The 27,372-nt window shown below is 39.5% G+C and overlaps 1 protein-coding gene across 4 annotated transcripts in view; it reads left to right on the top strand.

Moving 5' to 3' along the window:
• LOC121922110 (transient receptor potential cation channel subfamily M member 3) overlaps positions 1 to 24,030 on the top strand; it is a 459,242-nt gene extending 435,212 nt beyond the window's left edge. For all 4 annotated transcript variants that reach the window (XM_042451065.1, XM_042451064.1, XM_042451067.1 and 1 more), the window contains 4 exons: positions 10,836 to 10,986; positions 14,579 to 14,778; positions 17,394 to 17,526; positions 20,160 to 24,030. In XM_042451065.1, coding sequence (XP_042306999.1) covers positions 10,836 to 10,986; positions 14,579 to 14,778; positions 17,394 to 17,526; positions 20,160 to 21,606 — 1,931 coding nt within the window. In that variant the 3' untranslated portion in view covers positions 21,607 to 24,030. The remainder of the gene's footprint in view (positions 1 to 10,835; positions 10,987 to 14,578; positions 14,779 to 17,393; positions 17,527 to 20,159) is intronic.
• Positions 24,031 to 27,372: the final 3,342 nt, after the last annotated feature.

Raw genomic sequence — 27,372 nt, 5'->3', positions numbered from 1 at the left:
ATTTGTACTTTCTCAAATGTCAGTCAGTACATCTCAGAACTGTATGCTAATTATTTAAAAACAATTACACAACATCTTGTATTTGTGTTCAGCTTTTCCTAGTTGCATTGATTTGTACATCTTGCTGACAACAAGTTCTGGATCTTTTCAAAAACCCACATGTCACAGACCTAAATGTTATAAAATGCTTTCCTGAATTTGAGAAATGGACAAATACTATTTGCAAAATAGCAGTTATTTTTAGGTGTTTGGTTTTTGGTTACTTTGCATGACATCAGGCTGGCCAGGTTAACTGTCCACATCCATCAACTGGCAGCCTCTCCAATCAATGTATATGTTCCATGTTTAGCTTAATCTCTTTGAAACAGAAATCACATTACATATGATGATTTCCAAGCAACTGCATGTTCATTGTGTAATTTTGGTTGTGGTGGGGTGTCAATAACTAAATGCCTGAATTATTTCTGATTGGAGAAAATTTGAATATGCATGAATATTCTTTAGACTATAGAGCTGATTTGAGGAATGACATGTATTTATAGAAAAGAGTGTATTCATAATTATTTGGAATAAGTGATATTTGATTATGTAAGGCATGCTAGATTTTTTTTACTAGCCTTCTAGGCCTCAGGACCTGGGTTTGAAAGGGATTGTAGTTTAGTGGTAGATCATTACATACAGAAGGATTCAGGTTTAGTCTCTTGTGTCTATAGTTAAAAGAATCTCAGGTAGTGATTTGAAAGAGAAACCAATTGATGAAACTTTGAATTGGAGCAGAACAGATATGTCAGTCACATAAACACCGTCATCTGGCCCTATCACCTTCTTGATACTTTGTTCTTGTGTACCTCAAAGTCATTTCCAACTTATGGTGAACCTAAGGTGAACCTGTTATGGGGTTTTCTTGGCATGTATCTTCAGAGTGGGTTTGTCATTGCCACCCTCTGAAGCTGAGAGAGTGTGATTTGCCCAAGGTTACCCACTGGGTTCCCATGGCCAAGCCAGGATTTGAAACCTGATCTCCAGGGTCATAGTCCAGTGCTCAAACCACTACACCACACTCGCTCAACAGCAACAACAAATCTCAACCTAATTGGTTGATTTATGTTGATAATTTGCTCCAAAACTTTTTATCCCTCTTTAGTCCATGATATATTATTATTATTATTAACCTTTATTTATAAAGCGCTGTAAATTTACACAGCGCTGTACATACAATCTTTTAGTTAGATGGTTCCCTGCCCTCAGGCTTACAATCTAAGAAGACACGACACAAAAGGAGAAGAGAGTGGTGGTGGGGAATGGGATCAGGTCTAGCAGTTCTTCTTCATATAAGCCTAGGAGTTGCAGTCCTCCATGGAAACATGTTTAAGGACATGTGCAGTAGGCAACATTGAAAATGGCTGAAGCTACAGTCATTCACTCACTTGCTCAAGAAACATATTCAGCCACCCATGTAGCAAAATATAATAACATACAAAGTCCACAAAAGAGCAATACCTTTATTGTATTATTGCCCAGCCAAAATGGACAAAAGACATCATTCAAGCATTTTAAGCTTCACAGGCTTCTTCATCAGGCAAAGATGTTAAAAATTATACAGATCACAAATCCTCACATAAGATACCTTTTTTAAAAAATGAGCAACATCTGTATCAGTACTGTTGTAAGTACTGATTGAGAAAGCTTGAGAAAGAGGCTTGTATGTAGGTATCCTCTCAGTTTATACTCTGTAGTTGCTTCACCCTGAAGTAGTCGCAGAAGTAGATTAATACTGATGGTTGTCATTAGGTGACCAATAAAGAGCCCTAAATATCCTAAAGGCACCTGATCCTGTCTAAGATTAGTCCTGGTTAGTACTTGGATGGGAGATTGCCTATGAATACTGGCTGGTGTATGCTATATTTCAGAACTGACAAAACCACCACTTGAGTATTCCTTACCCAAGAAAACACTATGAAATTCATGTAGTTTCCATAATCATAAGTCAACAGGTGACTTGAAGGCACATACATACATACACGCACTAGGGAATGAACCTGATGCAAAGCTACAAAAAGAAGATAAAAGAAAACAGGGCAAATGAACATGACACAGAAGGGTAGAAACTGGAGATTTCTGGAGACAACAGTGATAGCATGACTGAACAGAACCAGATAGAAACCATGTTTTCCAATGTTTCCTGTCATGTATTTTACATAGTTGCTTATCAAAACAGCACATTGCAGGACTACATGCTGTACTGACTCTATAGGGGAGAATAATGCTTAGAACTGCAAATGCACAGATGTGTGTTTTTAAGCTATCATTTCTTCTTCATACTAAGAAACTATGTAATAAGATTCTGTATGCTTTTCCACATCTAGACACAAAAATACTGTCCAAGCATCTTTTTCTATGCTTTCTGGTGGTCTTACCTACAAACAGTGGCTAGAAACACAAACCAGTTATATGAGAGCAAACGGAGTTTGGACTTGTTTTTCTCAGAGTTAACCCTTCCTGCTACATGACAAAAGCAGCTGGTGATTTGTATGGCAATCTGTTGTTCCAAGGAAAGTCAGTAATTCCACTGGGTTAAGACAGGCCGTTAACATGATCCTTGGTAGTTTCTTTGCAGCAACCCAGTCCAGATGTTGCAATGTTGGTCCTGGTAAACCATATATTCTAGCGAAAAACAAACATTGATCCTTTATATTTTCTCTTCCTCTTCTTCTTTTCTTTCCTTATCTTTTATATACCAAAATTTTAGTGTTTTTTAAATCAGCCTTTTCCATTTTGCTGAAACTAATAAATTGTGATTTACTCTCACTACAAGCCATGGTTTCTTATCTTTCTTTTTAATCAGAGAATAAACCAGGGAGCTAAATTAAAATACTAGTATTCGTTAGAAAAGACCCATTGAATCAATGATTTCATGGTAATTCAGCAGTTATGTAACTCCCATTGATTCAGTGGGTCTACTCTAGTTGAGACTAGCAACTGGATTTAGCCCAGGTTTGGGAATCATGTAGTACTGCAAATGTTGTTGGGCAGTAGCTCCTAGCAGGTATAACCATCACAGTCAATAGTGAGGGATGCTGAACACTGCAGTCCAACAACATCTGGAAGGTTGCATAATTCCCATCCCATATAACAATAACACAACAGGACACTGTAGTGTTACAAATCTTGGAAGCTGTTGTTATTTTATTCATTAGATTCTGCATTTTGCTCAATAATGAGACTCAAAGCATATTTAAAGCAGTATAAATTAAAGCTATGCAAAATATTCAGTAAAAGTATAAATATAAAAGTTATTTTTAAAACAATTAAACAAATTATAAAATGTATAACATTACACACTAAAATCATTAAAATTCATTAAAATACAATATACAAGCCTTGAAACATCACTGCACAGCATTAAAAGCCCACACCAGTCAGTTCCTTAAAAGCCTGATGGCATTTTTTTAAAAAGTAACTTGCTGAGAAGTGACAAGGCAAAGAGAAGGGCCTCTCGGAAGATCTTAGAGTTGTGATAGGGTCATAAAGAGAGATACAGTCCTTCAGATAGCCTGGACCCAAGCCATATAGGTCATCACCAGCTCTTTGAACTATGCCTGGAAATGGACTGGCAGCCAGTGGAGCTGTTGCAACAAAGGAGTTATATGCTTCCTGTAATCTGCCACAGTTAACAATCCAGCTGCTGCTCTTTGGGACAACTGAAGTTTCTGAGCACTCTTCAAAAGCTGTACATAGAGCATATTACAGTAATTCAACCAAGATGTTATCAAGGCATGTGTTTTGTGGTCACATTCAACTTCTCCAGGAATGGGCACAGTTGGTGCACTAACTTTAACTGTTCAAATGTACTTCTGGTCACCATTGTAACCAGGCTCAGGGCTGAATCCAGGAGAACACTCAAACTGCAAACTTTTTTTTTCAGGAGGAGTATAACCCCATCTAACACAGTCTGAATCCTTATTCCAAGATCTCTTTTCAACTGACCAAGAGTATCTCTGTCTGGATTATGCTTCAATTTGTTTGCCCTCATCCAGTCCTTTACAATTGTGAGACACTGGTTTAGGACAAGAACAGCTTCCTTGGAGTTAGATGGAAAGGCGTAATAGAGCTAGGTATCTTCAGCATGCTGGTGTCAAAGTTGTGTATTAAATTATTGGTGGGGGGGAGTGTAAGGGGTTGAGGAGGCATGACAGGGCAGAGAAGGAGCAGGGAGACCCAGAGGCACCAGAGGACCAACGAGAAAGAGAATGGAGACAGCTGGGGCCAAGAGAAGAGGAGAGGGCAGGCAGGCTACAACCCAGGAAAGGGCGGAGGAGAGCCAAGCCCTTAAAGGAAGAGAGAGAAAGGCGGCCAGGAGGAGGGCTTACCGCTGAAGAGGAGGTCGGGAAGAAGTGGTCGGAGAAGGGCAAGGTAGCATGATTCAAAGCATACAATGGTTCGCCTGCCGGACCCTTGATGGAAAGGTGATTTAGGAGGGGAACCCGAAACCCTGGAAGCCTGACACCATGGAGAGAAGCCGGGAACTTGGAAGGTCGATGGTAGGACAAGGCTGGTGATAGGTGGGAGCACGGGCCCAGACCAGGTGGACCAGAAATGGCAGAATTTGAGTTCCCCGAGAAGCAAGGCCGGAGAACTCCAACGCCAGAAGCGGACTACATAACTACGGGGTCTGGAGAAGGAGGGGAGTCTGAAGCAATACTTCCTTTGCCCTAGGACTGAGGGGGAAGTATTGGCTGAGTTTGTTTGTTTTGTGTTGAAAGCACCTGCTTAATTAAAGTTTGAGTTGAACACTTGCAAGGAAAGAGCCACGTGCGTTTGTTTGCAAGCCCCGCCATAGAAGCCCAGGGACACCTCCCCATGCCTGGGCCTGTGGCCCCACCCACAGGGAGACTATTTGTGTGAACATAAATGTCCATTCATTGTCTAAGATGTCATGGTTAATCAGACCAATATTGTTCCCGGCTTTAGACCAGCATGCCCTTTGATTTTCCAGTTTCAAGAAGCAGGTCAGTCAACACAGAAGATAATACTATAATCCACAAAGCTGGGAAATGTCGAGGAGATATATAATTTAAAAGAAACTCTAAAAATAATGACAAGTTTTTAAAGACTGACAAATTTTAAATTTTGCTGTAATTTCTAACAAAACACCAGTGTCTCATAACTTTCATATGTCATAAATTTTAAATAATTACTTTGGCAGGCAATATAATACAGTATATTCAGTGTATACGTTAATTGCAACACGGAATGAATGCCCACTACAGAATGCCCAACACAGAATGAATGCCCACTACATAAATCTTGGGAGAAGGAGTAGGGTAGCTTTTGGAAGCTGTACAAGACTGAGGAGGGAGGTATCCAAAGCCTTATTAATAGTTCTGGCGAGAAGGACTGAAAAATTATTTCCAAGCTAGTAAACTGTGTTCATGAAAGAAACTGAATTAATTCCATTTTAAATCCCCTGTGAGAGGCTATCTATCCAAAAGAATGGTGGATAAATCTTCCTTGGCTAGCAATCATTTCAAGTGAAATTTTAAATCCGGAAAAAGTGAGAAAGTGGATGGGTAAATGTAGCCACAGTCTTTCTTACTCTTGATCCTGTTCCATGACCAGAAATGTACTTTTGATTAATTGCTTTTGCTACTCTGCTTTTTGTAGTTTTAAGGGGAAAAACATCAGAGTTTGGACTAAGTATAAAATACTCTCTTTATGGTTTTGTATGTTTATTGTTGCTAAATTCCAATGGTCTGTTTCTGCAAATGCTAAGCTCTCTATTGCTAGAGCATGCTCAAGTGCCATGGGACAGCCACTGGTGTTCCATAAAGAATTTTTAAAATGAAGATTTCTATGAGCCCAAAGTACCACCTCCCAGATCAGAGACCTGCTATGTTGGAAAGACATATGAGATGAAAGTTTTGGCTTGCTTCACTCATATGATTTTTCATATTTCAGGATTTTTGTTTTTGTGAAAGCATACCTAAAGTGCATCCCTTTTTTGGCACATAAATCAGAGCTTTCTTTTTAAGAACCAGGGCAGGAAGGCAAAAATCCCCCTGAAACTGAAATCAAAAGAGCATCTCTCCCCCCACACCCCACCCCACCCCGGTCTTATTGAAAGATGGTAAATTTATCTGTTTTGATTTTTTTCCCAAAGGGGATAATAAAATATGTGGCTATTCTTTACATTTCTACCAGCTCTTGAGAGCCATATCTGCTTTCTAATAATAGTCTGAAAGTTTAAAGGAACTATCTCCAAATAGATTCAGCACCTTGGATAGTTGTTTTAAATTTGTAAACTAAAAACCAGAGAGGATTCACCACACCACTAATATGAGATCCACTGGCCACCACTTGTCATAAGTTGTAACAGCTTGTTGTTAGCTGCCTTTGAGTCGACTTCAGCATGGCTCCATGAATGTGATACATCCAAATTATCCTATGCTCAGCAGCTCTGCTCAGTTCCTGCAGACTCGTCGTGGCCATGTCTTCGCTGATTGAATCAAACCATCTGCAGTGCAGTCTTCCACTCTTCCTTCTGCTTTCTGCCTTATCAAGCATTATTGTCTTTTCTAGTGAGTTCTGGATTCTCAATAGTCTTGTACCATTCTAATTTTAGTATACAGTTCCTTCATAGCTATCTTTCCAAGTCCTAATCTTTTGAATTCATTACTGTTGTTTCCACTGATTAAAGATTGAGCCAAGGTATGAAAAATCTTGAACTATTTCAATGTCTTCACCATTTGCTTTAAAGTTATCTGAATCTTCTGTGGTCTTTATTGACAGTACTCAGAATCATTCCTGATGCAGACATACAACAGAAGTAGGCAATGCCCAGAATAACTGAATTGTTCAGAACCTCAGGAGATGGGCTCCTCTGAGCATCAGAATGATGGAACAGAGACGTAGCCATGGGGGGGGGGGGTCTGTGGGGTACGGACCCCCCCTTCTGCCTGGGCAGCCACTACAAATAATAGTGCGTGGGTGGGAGAGAGTACCTAAGGTGGTGACAGTTAGTCTGGACCCCCTCCCCTTCCCAAAATCTTGGATTGAATGTTCAAAGTGTTTAACTACAACCAAAGAGATCTGGTTCAAATATTCCACCTCAGCTATAATGCTCACTGAGTGACATTAGTGTTTCTCAACCACATATACTTTGCAAATTTGATGTAAGGATACAATTGTGAGACAAGAATGCCTAAGAATCCATGTAATAAATAAAGTTCTAAAAATGTTCTTATTCTGTGACACAATAGAAAGTCAATCTTCCTCTTTAATTTTCTTTCCCACTTCTAAAAAATCAACGTATCATCTGCAATGAAAAACATTGGCCTACAATGTCTGAGAAACATAGCCTTCAACAAAATCAGGATTTTTCCATACAGTGCATTCAGGAAAAAAATCTAATAGGAGTGTATCTTGTGAAATATTATACCTCAAAATGTGTTAATTTGAAGGCTGAGTAAACACCTTCCTATGGTTTATTAGGCTGATCGTGAGACCAGCATCTTGGATTCCCAAAATGCAACTACAGCTCAAAACACTAAAAGCAATCTGAAATAGGAAACTAATTCAACAAATATGCAATAAAATGTCATTCAAAAATTACCTCCTTTAAATTTTCTCTGCAGGGAATTTTCTTTGTGTGTGTGTGGGACAAGTTAATGTTAGCAAGTGCATTTGCTTATGCACGCACTGGGCACAGAATTCTGCCCCTGATGCAGAAGGACAGGCTGACTGACAAGGCATTCTGCTGCCTGAGGCAGAGCAGGTAAAGGTGCTTCCCTTCTCCTCTCATCCTCAGCTGCCATCAAATCAAGATGCACAATAACACTAGACAAGTTATTTGGCACCAGAGGCAGAAAACCCACATACACCTCCATGTCTCCCTGACCCTAGAACAACAAATTAACAAACTTTGCAGTATTCTCATGAAACTCGGCTGTTTAATGGCCTGAGGTGATTGCCTTACCCTGCCTAAGGGTAGGGCCATCCTTGCTGAAGAGAGTTAATTTACTGCCATCAGGTGGCACCTTTTATACTGACTATCACTGATCCTTAGTGTAATATTGCTTGAATGCATTGCTTTACCATGGGTTTGCTTGGAAGAGACAAAAAAAATTGTTTCAACATCTTTGTTTCAGCCATTAACCACAACAAAGCCCTATATCTTACAGTCTAAATCCTATTGCTAGTTACAACTAGAGTAGATATACTGAACTGATAGTACAGTCGGCCTTTCTTATACAGGGATTTTTTATACACAAATTCAAGCATCCACGGTTTTTTTTATAAGGGACACCATTTTGCTATGTCATTATATTTAATGGGACTTGAGCATCCACAGATATTGTTATCCATGGGGAATTTTAGAACCAAACCCCAGCAGATAGCAAGGGCCCACTGTATTGCCTTAATTAAATTTGACTGACTCAATGTCTGTGTTGTAACTGGAAATAGGAATGGAATTTCTGAATTTAGGGCAGCCTTTGTATGCATGCTAGTTTTCACAATCTGAGAGTTATAGCAGAGAAAGAGAGAGACGGACTCACAAACTCCTTTCTATTAGATTTTGGTATTATACCTCCATTATAGAAGTGAATCTGAGCATTGGAAAGGGTTCCCCCAGTGAAAGTTTATCAGTTTTCAATACATAATCTTCCAGTTCATTTTTGTTAGTTGATAGTTGTGCCCAAAAAGCTATTGTGATTCTATTCAGTAATTAGAACACACATTTAAGGGTACATATTTTCAAGTCTAATTTTAAGCTCCTATTAAACAGCTGTCTAAGACTGATTTAAAATATTTTAGTGGGTGGCAAAGCATTCAGATGCAGCATGTGAAAAAGGTGCCAAGAAACTAAGCTTTTTCTTGCTTCAGAGTTGGTTTACATACTTAAGGGCAAAAGAGATGGGGCAGAAGGGGTAGCTTGGAGCCACCCCTTCCGAAGACGGATTGGGGCCATGGCAAATCCACCCTGAAGCCAGCCGAAAAAGGAGGGGCAAAGATCTGGTCCTTTTTCAGCCATGGAAAAGATGGCTTTTCCTACCCTTCCACAGCCATTCTGGCAATGTGCAACATATAAACTCCTCAGCATCGCAGTACCTTGAAGCCGCCCACATATGGGCAACTGTCCATTTTCTGGGCAGCTTCTGGGCATCATTGTTATGTGCGGCATAAAAACACTACACTCCGAGGAGGCTTGGACAGTGGCTTAAAAGGAACATCTGTTTGGGCCCTTAGTCATTTAAGTATTTTACCCCACTCCTTAGCTAGAAAGCTCCCTGAGTAGCTTAGCTCTGAACAATAAAAAGCAAATTAACAACATGAATAATATGACATACAAGGAAGATGGGATGGACAAAGAACAAAGAGCAGGAAGTGTCTCAAGGAAACAAGCAAATAACACTATATTAACTATTTTAGTGGGCTAAATATCCTGAAGTACCAGATCCTGTAGAAGCTAAGGTATGTTAGCTCTGGTTATGACTTGGATGGGAGACACCAACATATACCAGGTGCTCTAGGCTATAGTTCAGAAGAAGGAACTAGCAAAACTACCTGTATTCCTCACCTGAATTCTGTAGAATTCATGGGGTTACCATAAACTGACCTGAAGGCACATACATACATAATCCTTTTCTAAATAAACTAGCATTGTGGTGCAAAACTGACCTCACCATTGCCCTTGTGCTTTCTCCCATCTCTCATATTTGATGGTTTCTTGGTGTGTTACTTCCCCCCCCCCCCTTCATACTTCCTTGCTGTCTGGATTCTGAAGCCCCAATGGAGCTGTTTCACCACTCACCTGTGCTTTTATATTTCTACCAAGCAGATGCTGAAGTGGGGGAATTGACTAAATATCATATGTTTGTTACTGATCATTTTTCACACCCATTCAGCAGCAAGCTATACTTGCTGTGTAGTAGCAAGCCTGCATCAATAGCTAAGATTGTATCAAGTGGATTCTGTGTCTTACAAGTTTCCTAAGCACTGGCTTCCTTATTCATTTCATCAGTTTGGGCTGTATGATGATGTTGTGGTTCTTTATATATTTTCACCATTAACTCACAGCTGGAAGTAAAGTTTGCTAGCAAGTTGGAGAACCCTATACCCTATACCCTTTCCATTTTCCCCTTTCCTCCCTCCCAAATGAATGTAAGAGTAGAAAATAAATTCAAGTATCTGCTATGTTGTCTATATAACATGAATCAGATTCTATAAATATCTGATTGTATCTTCTCTGGCTTCACGTTATTTTACTGTCAAAAGTCCTTAACAGTATGAAAAAAATGTGCCAATAAAATCGTGCAACCTTTCTTTGAATCTTATTCTTGCATACTGACACGCTCAAATGGTTTCTTGTTTTATACTATACTTGTTTGATGGTTACTCCTGCAGTACCTACCTGTTATCAAAAAAGTTAAACATTAACAGAGAAAATAAATTTTACACAAATGTATTAATCAATTCATGCCCTGTTTAGCTGAGTGTACTTTGACAATGTACAGTAAATTTCTAGAAACAGAGAAATGCCTGCCGAGGCCATTCATTCTGAAGACATCCTCACATTTTTCAGAAAACTGGTTTAAAGAAACTATCAAAAGATATAACATTCAGTAGCCACAGGAGTAGGAATTGTGTCAAAGATTTTCATAGCTCTTGATCTTGGTAATCCAATCTTTTGTGCAGGGAGGGGAAGGAGGTAAACCCGTTGTGATTATTAAGCTTTTGGAAATAGATTATATGCTTAAATATTTAATAACCTCTCTTAAAGGTTTTGCAAATTAGGATTCATTTTTTCCTTCCTCTCATTCCCTGTTTCTTCCTAGCTCCTTGTGGTCAAAATGAAACCAGAGAGGATGGTAAAATAATCCAGCTGCCTCCCTGCAAAACAGGAGCATGGATTGTTCCCGCCATAATGGCTTGCTACCTGTTGGTTGCAAACATCCTTCTGGTGAACTTGCTGATTGCTGTTTTTAAGTGAGTTTCATAACATTATATATGTGTCTGTTTGTGTAAAAATCCAGTGACTGTTGACAAGGTCAGATTAAGATGGTGGGGCCCTTGAGGCAGTTCCCAGAATAGGCCCCCTTTGTGCATGTGTGTGGACTATTGGAGCAGTAGCACAGAAATTAAGTATCACAATAAAAAGCAGCACAAGGCTGTTGGGGTTTTTTCCTTGTGAGAACCCTTTTCCAGCCTGATCCAATGCTTCTGTTGTTCAGTTACTCAGTTAACTCACAAAATATTGATGACAAAGGAACACTGGGAGCTTTTGAAGAGAAAGCAAGTGACACCTTTTCACCTTTATCAGGGGGTCCCTGCCAAGTGAGAAGTCTGGAACAATTGCACTGATTGCACCACTGATATTCTGGCCCTGACTGTAGTAACCATGGTAGGAAAATAGTCATGGACGGAATGAATCAAATGGGATTATAGTTGTTGATAGGGTTAGTGGCACATATACATGATTAGCAACTCAGATTTATTGTAGGGTAATCCAGGAGGGAAATTTACACATTGGTAAAAATGGGATTATCTTTTGTTTCTGAATAATTCTGAAAGTATTGTTCTGGAAGAAGAGATCTGGCCAAGAGTTCTTCCTCAAAGCCAAGATAGGCTTGATGCAGGAAACTGTTGAAGTGTTGCCCAGTTTAAAACAAGATGCATAATTTTATTTATATTTGAATGTATTTGGGGAGATTTGGGCTGCTTTACATCTTCTGGGTTTTTTTGAAAAAATAATTTCTAAAAATTAACATGTTAGCAACAAGCTACTAATGTGTGAGATGACTCATTTGTAAGTAATAAGCAACATGTTGCTTTAAAATAAAAGAAGACAGGTAACACTAAGACATTAACATTTTGCAATAATACTCCAAGTTCTGGGTTGTTGTTTTTGGGGTTTTTTTTGTTGTTGTTGTTGTTTTGTGTTTTTTTTTTTTTTTTTTTTGCTACCTGCTTTCTGATGCTTAACTGAACTTCACATTCTCAAGCTGAGAGTGAGCCAAGTTGCTGCTCAATTTTAGAAGTGCTCTTTAATTGTTTTTACATTTTTATTGCTAAATTCTTTTGGGGAGCCACCTTGGGTCCCACTTTGGGGGAAAAGGCTGCATAGTGATGAAACTGAGAGAGAGAGAGAGAGAGAGAGAGAGAGAGGATGCCTGCATCCAGCAGGTTATTAAAGGACCAGCACCAGAGCTCAGCTTCCTTGGGCAGCAAACAGGGGCCCATCCCAGCAAGACCTACCATTGTTACCTCTACCCTGGGCTCTCCTCCCAAGAAGTGGAGGCTGCATTTCAATTTTCCACAATAAGCTGGAGCAAAATTATGGCAAGCATTCATTGCAGGTCATGCAGACCACACCAAGTGACACCCCAGAAGAGAGGTGACACCCAATTGGGCCTCCCTCAGTGCTGTTCCATCCTTCTCCTCATGAGGAGAGGGACAATGCAGACTCAAGGGAGGCCAAGCGTATCCCCCCCCCCCCCTGCCACCCCCCCCCCCCCCCCCCGAGGGAAAGGGCGGGGGGGCCCAAAGCACACCCCCCCCGAGCCCCCCCCCGCAGCCCCGCCCCCCCCCCCCCCCACATACACGCACAACAGGTGATACCAGGACAGGGATGCCACTGTGGGGCATTATGGGAAATTTGAAATGGCAACTTATATCCTTCTTCTGTTTCTACCAAAGCGGGCCACAGCCAAGCTCACAGACAACTCTTTGCTACGGGTTTCCTGAAACCTGGAACTAATCCTGCTTGCTGTGTCTTGGATCCAATCTGCACTGCAGAAATAATGCAGTTTGACAATGCTTTAACTGCCACGGCTCAATGTTATGGAGTTCTGGGACGTTGTTTTGTGAGATATTTAGCCTTTTATGTCAGAGGGCTGTGGTGCCACAGCAAACTACAAATCCCAGAATTCCATAAGCAGTAGCCAAGGCAGTTAAAGCACTGTCAAAGTGCATTATTTCTACAGTGCAAATTACAGCATGGAAAGCAAAACCATTTTGTTTTGGTCGTTTGTCTTCAAAAGGTGTCAGGTTGAATCTAATATGAAATTGGGCTCTTAGCTTACATCAGTGGTTTAGAAATGCAGCCACACAGCTATTGCACATTACCATGATAGCACACGTGAGAGAAGCCTGTAGTACAACTCCTCTAGAACTGGAAAGACTACTTTTTAAAAGTAATATATTATGCAACTTCTGAAGAAGCCCCCAAACCTAATTCATTACCATCACTGACTTGGGGAGAGGTGGGGGATGATGATGTTGACAACGACGATGACAATGATGATGATGATGATGAGTTTATGAGGGTTTGGGAGGGGGGAACCCATCTGTAAAAGAAAATAGCCTAAAATGGGAGAAGTGACCTAAATGCCCACAAAGTCATTTTACCCCTCCCAATATTACCCCAGTAATGAGCCAACATATGTACTGCATAAAAGTAATGTAATTACTGATAACATTGTTAATTTTCATGCAATGCATAAACATTACACCCCCAAAAGTGTGTTGATAGTCATGACATTATTTTGCGGAAGGAACATCCTTATCCCCTTACTATTCCATAACATGGTTTAAGTAAAACTATTACTTGTGGCATGTTACATCTCAGGCCTGAACCTCTCCACAGGCCACCTGTAACATGCTTTTCCAAGGGCTCTATGTGGGCCCTTTCTACCTGCTCCAGACATCTTGTGCTATCTCCAGGCCCTTTCACACTGCACAGATATAGCACTATGATTCCACTTTAACTGCCATGGCTCCATCCATCTTCTGATCTGTAGCTTAGAGAAACTGTTTACTGTTCTCAGCCAGAGCCTTGCCAAACTACAAATCCAGGATTCCAATGGGAAGTTGCCACAGCAGTTAAAGTGGGATCATATTGCTATAACTGAGTAATGTGAAAGGGCCCTTAGTGACATGGCAAGGAATAGTTTTATTCTAATTCCCACATTAATACGATAATATGAGTTGATAAACTGAAGATAGACCAAATATATTTGAGAAATTTTATGAATATTTCTGGTGTTTTTGGTTCTTCTGCCTTATTCTGATAGCTACTCATCTCTTTCTATAAATGCAACCCGTTTTTATGTACCCCAATTTTGCAAAGCCTTCAATTAAAAATGTAACTTTAAAATGAGACAAAGAAGTGTTTGAATGTATGTTAATAAATCTATGAAAGAGTCAGGACTGGTTATCATTCCATACTACATATACACTCAGGTTTTCTGCTGTGCCATGTGTGTAATGGCCTCAGTATTACATATGATATCTAGGGGGTGTAGCCACACTGCTGAATTAAAGTAGTTTAACACCACTTTAACTGTCATAACTCTTTCCTATAGAATCCTGGGATTTGTAGTTTGGTAAGCTATTTAGCCTGGTCTGTCAGACAGCTCTGGTGCCTCACCAAACTACAAATCCCAGACGGAAGGATTCAGGATGATAGAGTCCAAGCAGTTATAGTTGTGTCAAACTGTTTTCATTCCGCTGTGTGGCTACACCATAAGGAGGTAGTTCTACTTATCACAGGCCAATGTCTCCTCTTTTCTTGTTTCAGCAACACATTCTTTGAAGTTAAATCTATATCTAACCAAGTATGGAAGTTTCAGAGGTATCAGCTCATCATGACATTCCATGAAAGACCAGTCTTGCCTCCTCCACTAATCATCTTCAGCCACATGACTATGATATTTCAACACATATGCTGCAGATGGCGAAAACATGACACCGACCCAGATGAAACAGACTATGGGCTGAGTAAGTTTTGTGCAGCTAATCTTTCACAGATCTGGAGCAGGAGGAGTCTGGAAGACATACTCAGATTTAGTTGTCTGTTTCTGTCACTTTAGAGAACAACTAAGGATGATAACAAGGGCATCAGCATAAGAGCACAACTTGTGTGTAAACTGTTATGACTTGAGATGACTTAGGGAGCTGGGGATTGGTTTAGGGAGCTAGGGAAGAGAAGGTTAAGAGGTGATATGATAGTCCTGTTTAAATACTTGAATGGATGTCATATTGAGGAGGGAGCTAGCTTGTTTTCTGCTGCTCCAGAGACTAGGACCTGGAGCAATGGATGCAAGCTACAGGAAAAGAGATTCCACCTCAACATTAGGAGGAATTTCCTGACAGTAAGGGCTGTTCGACAGTGGAACAAACTCCCTAGGAGTCCTTGGAGGTTTTTAAACAGAGGCTGGATGGCCATCTGTCGGGGATGTTTTGATCTAGATTTCCTGCATGGCAGGGGCATTGGACTGGATGGCCCTTGTGGTCTCTTCCAATTCTATGATTCTATGATAAAAACTCTGTAATGATTATTACTGTGCATATATCCAGCTAACCATGTTTGGAAATGCCTGCACAATTTGGCATTGTGGTGAGAGCCATTTCCTTAATATAACATGCAAAATGAACCTTAGAAACCTTAGATTGAGATATGCAAGAAAATCAGTATATCTATTTTATGATAAAGAGATCTAAAGGAATCCTGTAGTATCTTTGAGACAAAACCACCTCTGAATATTGCTTGCCTTAAGAAAACCTTATGAAATTCATGGGGTCACTCTAAGTTGACAGGTGACCTGAAGACACTTACACATACACACCCAACACACTACAACTCTTCTGGAAGAGAAATCTAAATACCTCAAGAAACTACAAATTCCAGGATTCTATGGAGCTATGGCAGTTAAAGTGTTATCAAAATGCAGCAATTAGGTAGTGTAAAAGAGAGTTGTGTCAAGATGGCAGAGATCTTCTGCATGCAAACCATGTACTCCAACAATGATCCCTCTCCAGTCAGGAATGTATAAAACTATTAAACAGAACATGAAAATACCTGTGAAATGACAACATAAATACAACCACAACAACTGCAGCAGTAAAGTAGTAACTAAATGGGGAAACTTTCAAGTGTTATTTCAAATGACCTCCAAAACTCGTCTTGATTCACTATCTAAACCCAGTATGGAAAGAACCAGGCATACCTCTCCCAGGAAAGAGTTTTACAATATATATGCTGCTGAGAAAACTCTGTCCTACACAGAAACCCATTGCTTTGGAAATACAGAGGAAGTTTCCAAAGATCACCTTAGTAAACTACACCGATAGCTTTACATGGGAGAAAGTAGTTCTTAAAATACAGTAGGGCTTTCAAGTTGAACACCAACAGTTTAGTGGGCCTATAAGCAACCTGGGAATCCACAACATTGCCACAGAACTAGAGTTATATGCCGAATATAGCCTAATTCAATTGGTACCATTTTCTGAACCAGTTGTAATTTTCTTACCCCCATATAGCCAAAGGCAACTCCACATAGAGTGATTTACAGTAATTTCCTTCACATCTCACCTACAGCTGAGTAGTGTTTGGCTTTGATCATATAACGCAATGCAAAAAGAGCATGTTATACCATCACTAGGGGTCTCATTAGTGTGTGAGTAGATATGGATAGTGCTCCTACACACAAGCAACTGTGATAAGAGATACCTGTGTAATTCAGAACACAAGTGCTAATTTTCAATGTGCTCAATAAGGTAGGTTGAACTGAGTAGATGTATCAGTTGAATAGTAAGTGGAACACAACGAGGAGTAGAAGTAAGTAACCAAGGTCCTGTGTGCACAGGGCAGGATATTCCAGGGCAGCCCAGAGTATCCTGGCCCCACAGCTGCAACAGTCTTTCCCCATTACCTGGCCCTCCATTCCTGTGCTGTAGCAGCTGTTTGCCCAGGCATCCCACTGGCCGCCCAGAGCATCTGCCACCAGTCAATCCCTTCTGGGGTCAGAATGAGGCACCCAGCCTCGATCACATGGCTGGGTGCTTTGTTCTGAACTCAGAGCAAATGATCTGCAGTGGCAGCAGATGCACTGAGCAGCTCAGCAGGATGCCTGGGAAGTCAGATGCTATAGCATGGGAATAGAGGGCTCTGGAACTTCCTGGAAGATCCGTAGTAACAAGTAGTTTTTTAAAAACTGTTTTAAAGATGGTATACCCCAGTTCTGGTGCAGAACATGCCAGACATCATCTGGAGTGCTTGTGCCAGAATTGGAGTCAGGGAGGGAACAAGCCTTTTGGCCCATGCAGACAAAGCCCAAGTCATCAAATCAAATGCTACTGAGACTTCTACAGAAATCCTGACAGTCTATACAAAACTGTTTTTGAGATTGTAACATAAAATCAAAGCCATAATGTCATGCATAAAATATGACCCTTGCAATGTTCATGTAGGGTTACAAATTTGGAAATTGTTAAAATGATCCCCAATCAGATAAGGGATGGGAGATGCACTTTTAAATCCACAAAATGGGCAGGATCTTACAAAGATAGCTAATTAATTGCTACTTTGTCTTTGCCTCATATGTCTTGCACAGAGCTTTTTATAACAGATGATGAACTGAAGAAGGTTCATGATTTTGAAGAACAATGCATAGAAGAATATTTCAGAGAAAAAGATGATAGATTCAACTCTTCTAATGATGAGAGAATCCGTGTTACCTCTGAAAGGTGGATAATTTTTGTATATGTTTTGAATTTTGTCTGTCTTAGAATATCCCTGTCATTTTGTAAGGGACGTGGTGGATCAGCAGTTAAGATGCTGACTCTGACAATCGCAAGGTTGGCAATTTGCGACCCAAGCGTCATGGGACAGAGTGAGCTCCTGTCACTAATCCCAGCCTTTGCCAATCTAATAGTTCGGAAGCATGTAAAAGTGCAAGTAGATAAATATGTGCTACTTCGGTGGGAAGGTAACAGTGTTCTGTGTAGTCATGATCACAGAGTCGTCTTTGACAGCGCTGGCTCTTTCGCTTAGTAATGGAGATGAGCACCACAGTCTGTTGGACATGACTTGACAATCATGTCAAGGGTAGAACCTTTACCTTTTTACCTTCTGTTTTGTAGGAAAACAGCTGCAAAATGTTCTTTAGTATTCTACACACTAGACAAAATTGACAGTATCTTATGATGATAGCTAATGGATAATGACACGAAGATAACTAATTCTACTGTTTAGAAACTAAACAGTAACACATACTTACTGTCCACAAATTAGACAATATTGTCTTGAAACTAGAAGTAATCAAAAGTTGGTAGAACTTACATGAAAATTTCCAAAATCAACATTATTTATACTACAAAATGAATGGTATTTTTACTAATTAGTGTATCAAAATAAAGGTTGCAAAATATAATCCCACAAAAGGATGCTCTCTAGCCACGTTTGATATTCATTTGACACACAGCATGTAGTTACATATCATTTTTTTCTTCATTAAGTGCAGATGCATGATGGAGCAAAGACTTTTGGTGACACAAGGGTTACCTCCTCACCCCAGTCTGATTGAAACCAAAATCTCCCCTGTGCTGACAGCTAGCAAGCTTAAGAGAAATGTTCCCATTAGTGCCAATAGATACTTTTCTCCTAAGCATTTTAGCTATACAGGAGTGGAAAGGGGGCTTGCTTCTGATTGCACAAAGGAGGAAAGAAATATGCCTCCCTTCCCATGGGCTCCATTCCTTGTAAGAATTCCCCTCTCACCCAACTATGTTAGGAAAAAATAAATTCATTTTACGAGCAAACATCTCATTTGCCTTTACATGTATCCAAATACTCCAATATGTGTGCAAATTTAGGCTAAGATTCTCTTTGATACTGACAGAGTATTAGGCTCTTTCAATATCCTTATGCCTGAAGGCTGTCCTGGATGGTGGAGGTCATAGGATGACAGATATAGAGGGAGCTTTCCTATTGCCTCCTGCAGCTAATGTTTGGGCTATGGATGGAGCTACACTCAGCATTCATCTGGCTGCCATTGGGCATGCTGGAAAAAGCTGTTAAACAAGGAGATAGATGTGCAGCAGTGTAACATTAGACTTATTTATTTAAATTATATCACACATTTCTCCCAATATGGAATCCAAGGCAGTGTATAGAATATACTTTAATTAAACAAACTACAGTCACCCCTCCACATTTGTGGGTTTGACTTTTGCAGATTATTCACCAGTTACTTTCTGTCTCCTTCACTGCTGCCCTGTGTCATTTTTAATAGGGACTACAAGCCTCATGAGACTGAGAGTCTGTGAATATGTGGCAAGGCGTGTAAGTCCCTATTAAAAATGGCGTAGGGCAGCAGTAGAGGTGGCAGCAAGCCCTGCCAGCCACCTTCTTCTATCTTGCAAAGGAACTCAGCTGCCTCAAAGGCATCTACAGTTGATTGAATCTGTGAATCATACTTTTTGTGTGTGTTAAATATGGCTTGGAGGGCGGCTTAGAATTATTTTTTCCACTTTTCTAGGAATCCTGCACCCCTAACCCCAGACAATATGGAGGGCTGACTGCACTGCCTTTCATAGATCTGGTCTTTTCAATATTTTGTCCAAGGATGGAGAATATATTCCCATCAGATGTCAGACTTCAGCTCTTCTCAGCCCTCATACAACATCTGGAAGGCCCCATGGTCCCGACCCTAATTTAATATATAAAAATGGAGGAACCAGTACTTGTATCACTTACACCCAAGGGCTTCAAAAATCTTATATTCAGAATCTAAATGTGAAGCCCAAGTATGAAATTAGAATTTGAATGTTTTTCAATGTAACTTTGATATGTCTTTTAGAAGATATATATTTTGTCAGAAATAAGAAATCCATCCATCTAAATATTAAAAAAATCAAATTTATAAACTGACATTAGTCTACTGGACATTTTTTCTTTATTAGCTTTTTTTTTACAAAAAAAATATCTCCTTACATTACAAAGAGACTACACTAAAACAATATATTATTTTAATTCATAGTTGATAAAAGATATCTCATTTTTATTTTTAAAGTGGAATATTTATAACAGTTTAGAGAAAGTACTAATGATTAAAAGTAAAATTTAAATTTTCTTGAAATGAAATAACCTGGGATACTTCAGCAAAGTAGATATGGTATTCCATTAGGTTGATTATCAAAGCTAAGGAAACATCTGTTTCTCTTTCACACACTCACACTTACTCTCATTATTATTGTTATTGGGTACCATTAATAGATTATTAATGGTATCCAATAAGTAATTTGATGATCAATAATTAACTTGCTTGCTATGTGTGAAACTAATTCTGCTTTTCTCACTTTTCCTTTTCCTTATATAGGGTAGAGAATATGTCCATGCGATTAGAGGAAGTGAATGAACGAGAACACTGTATGAAGGCTTCACTTCAAACCGTAGACATCCGGCTTGCTCAGCTGGAAGACATGATAGGGCGAATGGCTACAGCATTAGATAAGCTAACTGGCCTAGACAGAGGAGAAGCCACTAAGGTGCGGTCTCGAACATCCTCTGATTGCACTGACACAGCCTACATTGTCAGACAGAGTAGCTTCAACAGCCAAGAAGGAAACAGTTACAAACTCCAAGAGAGTATTGATCCCACAGGGGAGGAGTCAATGTCACCAACCTCTCCAACAGTAACACCCCGCTTGAGAAGTCACTCCTTTTATGCAGTGAATATGAAAGACAAGTGTGGGTTGGAAAAGTTTGAAAGCATTTTTAAAGAAAGATCTCTGAGTCTCCATCGTGCCAGTAGCTCTCATTCTGTCTCAAAAGAGCAAAAAGTACCCTTAGTGCCTACAAGCACTCTGTCTATTGCCCCAGATTCCAGAAGGCCTTCCTCTTGCATAGACATTTATGTCTCTGCTATGGACGAGCTGCAGTCTGTAATAGAACCCCTTGACAGTTCGATAAATATCCTAGGGACGGGAGACCCAGCTCTTCAAGCTCAGATAGCTTCCAGCGTCCTCTCAAGTAGTGCTTACATCAGTGGTTCTCCTGCTGACAGAATTTCAGGCAGGAGTATTGATTATGAAGATGCCTCTTCAATAGAAACAAGGGTGTTTTCTTCAGACTATTCACAAGTCACAGAAAGCCAAAATCCATGGGAATCTGACCCTCCCTTATACCATACCTTAGAGCGATCTAAAAGCAGCCGATACCTGGCCACATCGCCATTTCTTTTGGATGAAGCGCCCATCGTCAAATCTCAAAGTTTCATGTTCTCGCCTTCTCGGAGCTATTTCAGCAGCCTTGGAGTGCCAGTCAAAACAGCAGAGTACACAAGCATCACAGACTGCATAGACACAAGGTGTGTCAGTGCGCCTCAAACCATTGCAGAAAGAGCCAGCTTCCCTGGGAATCATGGAGATAAAATAGATGACTTAGGATGCTGCCACCCTGAGAGGGAGGCAGAACTAAGTCACCCAAGCTCTGATAATGAGGATACTGAAGCCAAAGACAAAAAAGTGGTTTCTTTGTCATCTCAAGAAAGCAATACATCTAGAACACTGCCTAACAATATCCCTCTTCCAAAAATTGAACGGGCGAACAGTTATTCTGCAGATGAATCCAACTTATTGTATGCACACACCCGAAAAAGCTACTCCATCAGTGATAAACTTGATAGGCAGCGCAATGCAGCAAGCCTCCGAAGTACGTTCCAGAGGAGCAAGTCATCCAAACCAGAGAACAGAGGGGACACCTTGTCCATGAGAAGACTCTCTAGAACAGGTGCCTTCCATAGCTTTGAGAGCAAGCACAGTTAGAGGTAGCAAGCGTGTGACAAGGAGAATTGTCTGCTCTCCAGCTCTTTTCTTTGGCAGAATGGAGTAACTTCAGACCGTGATATGTCAGCAACAGCTGGCAGCTGCCACCTGTCAAGTTAGCACTTTGTAATCTCAGTGTCAAGTACTGTATCTTGACCTAGTTGACAATTGCACTCGGTGGGGGTAGGGGGGTGGGTGGAAAAAATATAGAGATGTTATTTTTAAAAAAACCTTTATGATATCATGCATAAATGGGTAAAGAAATTAAGAAATCTGCCTTTGAAATAGGGATAGATTGTGTTGTTTTTTACAGATAAACAAAATAACTGTATACAAAGATGGTATTTCCATTTTGATTCTGTTGGCTTTTACATCAGTACCATTTTTGTGATGGCTGATGAAGTACATCTTTGTATTATTCTACTGAAACCAAAAGCAAACCAGTCCTTAACTCTCCCCAGCCTGTTCACATCTCTGTACCTCTCTTTAATCATGGTAAAGAGAAATTAGCTGAACACTCTCACAGTTCACCAGTCTCTTTTTTGTATTAACTTATAGTGCCACAAATGTTTATATTTTCAACAAGGGAAGAAAAGAGATGCCTTTTGTATAGCAGCATGAGGAAAAGGGAACAATTTATTTAATAAGTAGTCACATGGTCTCCTGTTATTAAACAGGCTTTTTAGCACAGTTGAGCAAGCTCAGGATGAATGTAATTAAGTGGAATAGTAAATATTTATTTTTTTAACTACACACATCAAGTTAGAAGGTATGTATTTTATGGAATTCTGTTAAAATGTCATGATGACAAGGTGAAAATAAGAGCAGAACTGATATTGTGTTCTTTGTTCTGTGCTACGTCTTCATCTCATTATTTCTGAGTATTTGCATCCACTGCTGCTTTTTTTCTTTTTGTCATTGCTGTGTTATTGTAGCTGTTCTCCCATTTAGCCAGCATTTTTTTATGTCAGGACATATTGTTCCAGAACTTTACAATATTTATAGTACTGTATGTTCATTATATGGTCTGATCTTGAAGGAGCACAGAACAATAGAAGATGCTGGATGATGTTCTATTCTGAAAAAAAAAAAGGGTTGCAGAGGTTAGTTAAACCACCAAAGCAAAATTAGGATACATGCAAAAGCCATTAAAAATAACAACTATGCTTCCATTGTATAGAGAAACAAAACAACAAAACAGTAATACCATGCCCTGGAATGAAAATGCCAGCCCCATCCCACCACCCCACTGGCCTATTTGACATCAGTGTTCACAAGAATACTTGAGGGTTGCAGGGACTGAAAGGGGTTCACACTATTACTTTGAAGGTGGTTCACACTATTAATGGGATAATACAGCAAATAGATTGCAGTGCCCACCAAAAGAAAATCTTACTCTTGAAACACATTTAGAGAAATAAGTAATCATTACTTAGTAATATGAGATAGATAGATAGATAGATGATAGATAGATAGATAGATAGATAGATAGATAGATAGATAGATAGATAAGGGCATCACTGTCCCATTGTCCACTTAAAAGACCTTCTGCACTCTCTAATGTTCACTGACTAAATTCCTTTCTTCAGATTTAACCATCTCAGCCTGAACATTTACATGCAAGTGCAAAGTATCACAGGGCAAGGAGGCCTGGCACTGTCCATAAGCCTCAGCTGGCATGGACAACTGTCAGGGGTTGTTGCAGCTGTCCAGGATGACTGGAAAGGACACCAATAAAACCACACAACTCTGATGGTCTGTGTGGGTTTACTTTTATCTGACACTAGGTAGGGGCAAAGAAGCGAGCGTTATGAGCAGCAAAATGGCATGCTTGTTTCAATTACATAGTCAACGGAACTTCCTGCACTCTGCTGTATACTCCATCTCTGCTATTAACCCAACTATTCTTCTAAAGTTTACCCATCTGTTCTGCACTCTGTATTTTTATGTAATGTGGATTTATTGCAGATCAAGAGCAGAACTTTGACTTGTCTGAATGCATGCAAATGAGTCTTAAGATGTGCTGATTGTTCAGGGACCAAGGGCAAAGCAATTTTCTTTACCAGTCTGCTTCACACTTCCAACATCAGTTTGTCACTATCTGTTTATACACATACTTCTACTGAAGTCCTGACTTTTGTTGTATAATTCAGAAGAGCAACTTAAGGAAGAGAAGGAACACTTCAGAGCAGAGCACTTTTTCCCACTCCAATTTTCCCCCCAAATTGCTTTCAATCCCCACACTTAGCAAGGGAATTTCAGAGATGTGTGGGTTTTTTTTTAATGCAAAACTAAGTTAAATGGTATCTGAATTCTAACTTGTGCAATAGCATGCAGTATAGTAAGCATATATATACTTATGTATAAGTCAACCTTATGTATAACGTAAGGGTAGGTTTTGGGGGCAGAATTATGGATTTTGATATAACCCATGGATAAATCAAGCATAAAATTTAAGGGCATGTAGCAAAGGATATAAAAGACATAGCAAAGGAAAACAATGCCAAAGAATGCCACTATTTCCCCACCCAGGCATTCAAAAATGCCAGAAGTGGTGCTGCAGCAGAGAGAATAGAGGAGATTGGTGCTTTTTTTAGGTGTTCCCAGGATGGACTCTCACCTTTTGCCACTTTACTTAGAGAAGGGGATGGTTCCTGTTTTGATAAGAGTAAAGGTTCAGTACTTACATTGACCCATGGATATGGCGACCCAGGTTTTTTGGGTTGATATTTTTACTAAAATTTCTAGATTATATATACATACATATATATATATATATATATATATATATATATATAATCATGATTATATACACTAATTCCTGTATCTTCTTTCCCTGGTGCTTTTAACTGATAATACCACTCATAAGGCCTACTTTCATATTTACCATAATTATTCAAAGTTAAACAGCCTTAAGACTAGAGTGTAATATTGAGAGGTAGTCCTGACCTGCTATTGGTACAGTCTGAAAAAGTGTTAGAGTACTATTTCAGTGATACCTATCAAACTAAGCTTATTTGGAATTGATCAGAATACAGTGCCAGTCCTGTCTCAGTTCTTATTTGGGCATAAATACAAAACATATCAGGGTTTATATTGTAAATGAGCTCCACAAATACTTTCAAGCAGTAGAATGGTTTAATATAGCCCAAGCTGACTGTTACCTGCATAAAACAAGTCCCAACTTTTGTTGTTAACTGCCATCAAGTCAACTTTGACTTAGGGCAAGTTTGAATGAGACCTCCAGGCCATCCTATCATCAACTGCCCTACTCAGGTCTTGCTGACTCAGGGCAATGGCTTCCTTGGCTGAGTCTGTCCATCTGGAATGCAGTCTTCCTCTCCCTACTGCCTTCTACCTTACCAAGCATTATAGGCTCTTATCACATGGATGCACTTATGTGGGTAAAACACTGCTGAACTATTGCAGAAGCTCAAAGGTAGGATTGTCCGTCATGCTTCTAAAATGTCATTGAGCTTCCCACTTTCCTTCTGTCGATGAAGCTTTCACAAAGAAGCCATTTTTTGAATAGTGGATATCTTGATATTAAAAAAATGGCTTCCCTGTGAACGCATTGTCAACGGAAGGAAAGCGAGAAGTCTTGATAACGTTTTAGAAGTGCGATGGACGATCCTACCTTCACACATCTGCAACAGTTCAGCAATGTTTTACCCACATAAGTGCCTCCATGTGATAAGGTCCAAAGTCTTTTCTAGGGAGTCATGTCTTCTCATGACACAACCAAAGTGTAACAGCCTCAGTTTATGACGACTTGCTTTCTAGGGAGAGTTCAGGCTTGATTTGTTCAAGGTCTCAAAATATTTTTGAAAATAATTGGCACTCCAATGCCCTTTTGAATTATTTCCTATTTTTGTTCAGTGACACCACACTGAGCTGCATTAGGCTTTGCAGGTAACAATGCATTTGTGCCACTACTCATAGTACTATCCACTATGTTAAAGAGTGGTCATCAATTATCAAATTGACCAATTAACAAATGCTTCCTTTTCCAAGCTGTTTACTGGTGTGAAAAGGTACAGCTGTCAGCAAGGGAACTGATATCTATGCATTCTGTTGCAAAAATACCTGCTTTTAATATTCTTTTAGGCCCTGTGGAGAATTCTCTCAAGTACATATCAAAACACACACTGTCACTGAGGAATGGCTTATCCATATATAAAGCCAAACTAAATCATTTTTGTGAATTAATGAATTTGTACAGCAAATGTTCACATGTATTCTAAGAGCAAATATAATTCCCAATTAGAATGGAGCAATAAAAAGGTGAGTGAGTGAGAAAGAAAGAGATCTTAAAAGAACATACACAGACATGGGGACTGACATCTTTGTAAGTGGATTTGCATCTTCAGGAATTGAGCAATCCTGTGGTGTCCATATTAATCAAAGGGCAACTGTTACATTACCTGTGTAGATAAGCCAGAAAAGAGACTGATGCACAACCAGACTGATGCACAGTGGGACACTCTTCTACACATCTTCATAATTCACTAATAGTGTTCCTTGGAACCTCTGCTACATGGCTAAGTATCCACAAGATAGACCATGATAGAGAATTTAGCCCACATTTATTGGGGAGCAACAAAATGCATCCACCAGATAATTTGAATTGGATTGAGCTCCTTTCTAGGAATTATTAGTCAATTTTTAAAAACAATTCTTGAACATTTTTACCTTTAATATCAACTCTATCTGTATGTTTCAAAAATGTAGAGGACAAAATTACATTCATGTCATTTGTGGAAAGCACATTTTAACTCTCAAAGTAAGCACACACTTCAATCAGCAAGACTGCCAATGAACCTTCTGTCATTTCCCCTTGAATCTTCATTGCTGAAAAAAGGACAGGTTGCTGTGACTTCTTCCATCATTTACAGTTAAGATATTACCAGGCTCAGTGGCTGTATAAAAATTCAAATACAGCCTTTTAATAAACTAAATTGAACTCCAGGTATGCAGAACAGGAACCCTTGGGTTTGTTTATAACTATAATATCAACCAGCAGTAATTAACTGAAGCAGTGATTAAGCAGTAAAATACTTTTTTGTTGTCTGAGCTGCCAACTCAATAGGGAGTTAACAAAAATGAGTAAACTACTTTGGGGAGTATGGAAATGGAAGTACTCTATCTTTTTGAGTTCTGAAAAGCTGATACATAGAGGAACAAATAGAGAATATATATTTAATACCAGCTATGTGATTATGAAACCATTGGTTTTCTTTACACCGTGATGCCTCTTCTAATGCCTGTTGTAAATACTTCCTCTGTTTCAAATTTTGTTTTCTATGAACAACCCATTTTGAGCATTTGGAACAATCCACTGTATTAGCTTTCCAAGTGATGGCAAGAAACCATGCAGTATTTATCTCATTGCAGCTTCTGCTAAAAGGTAGAAGGGGAGTGTTCCTTGTTATCTAGAGAAGCTCAGATTTGTTGCTTGTAATCCTAAATCATCAAAATATTGCCTTTATAATTGCTGATCAAACACTGAAATGAACACTAACATGAGAGGAAATGAGAGAGCACCAATAGGTTTGAAGAATCAGATTTTTTTACTTGTGTGATGGGAGCCCACAATTTTCAGTATTGATTGCTATACAGTATTATAAAAAAAATATTCTGTCCCGTGCATAATCCAATATGATGGTGATATGTGATCATATTATTGGACGTTATAGAAGCATTTGACTTGGCACTGTCCAGTCAAATGTTTATGCCATGTATAACGTTCAATAATGCAGCACATGT

This window comes from Sceloporus undulatus, chromosome 2, assembly GCF_019175285.1.
Source record: "Sceloporus undulatus isolate JIND9_A2432 ecotype Alabama chromosome 2, SceUnd_v1.1, whole genome shotgun sequence".
NCBI lineage: Eukaryota > Metazoa > Chordata > Lepidosauria > Squamata > Phrynosomatidae > Sceloporus > Sceloporus undulatus.
The sequence above is the reverse complement of the archived record's forward strand: the minus strand, read 5'-3'. Positions and strand labels throughout refer to the sequence as shown.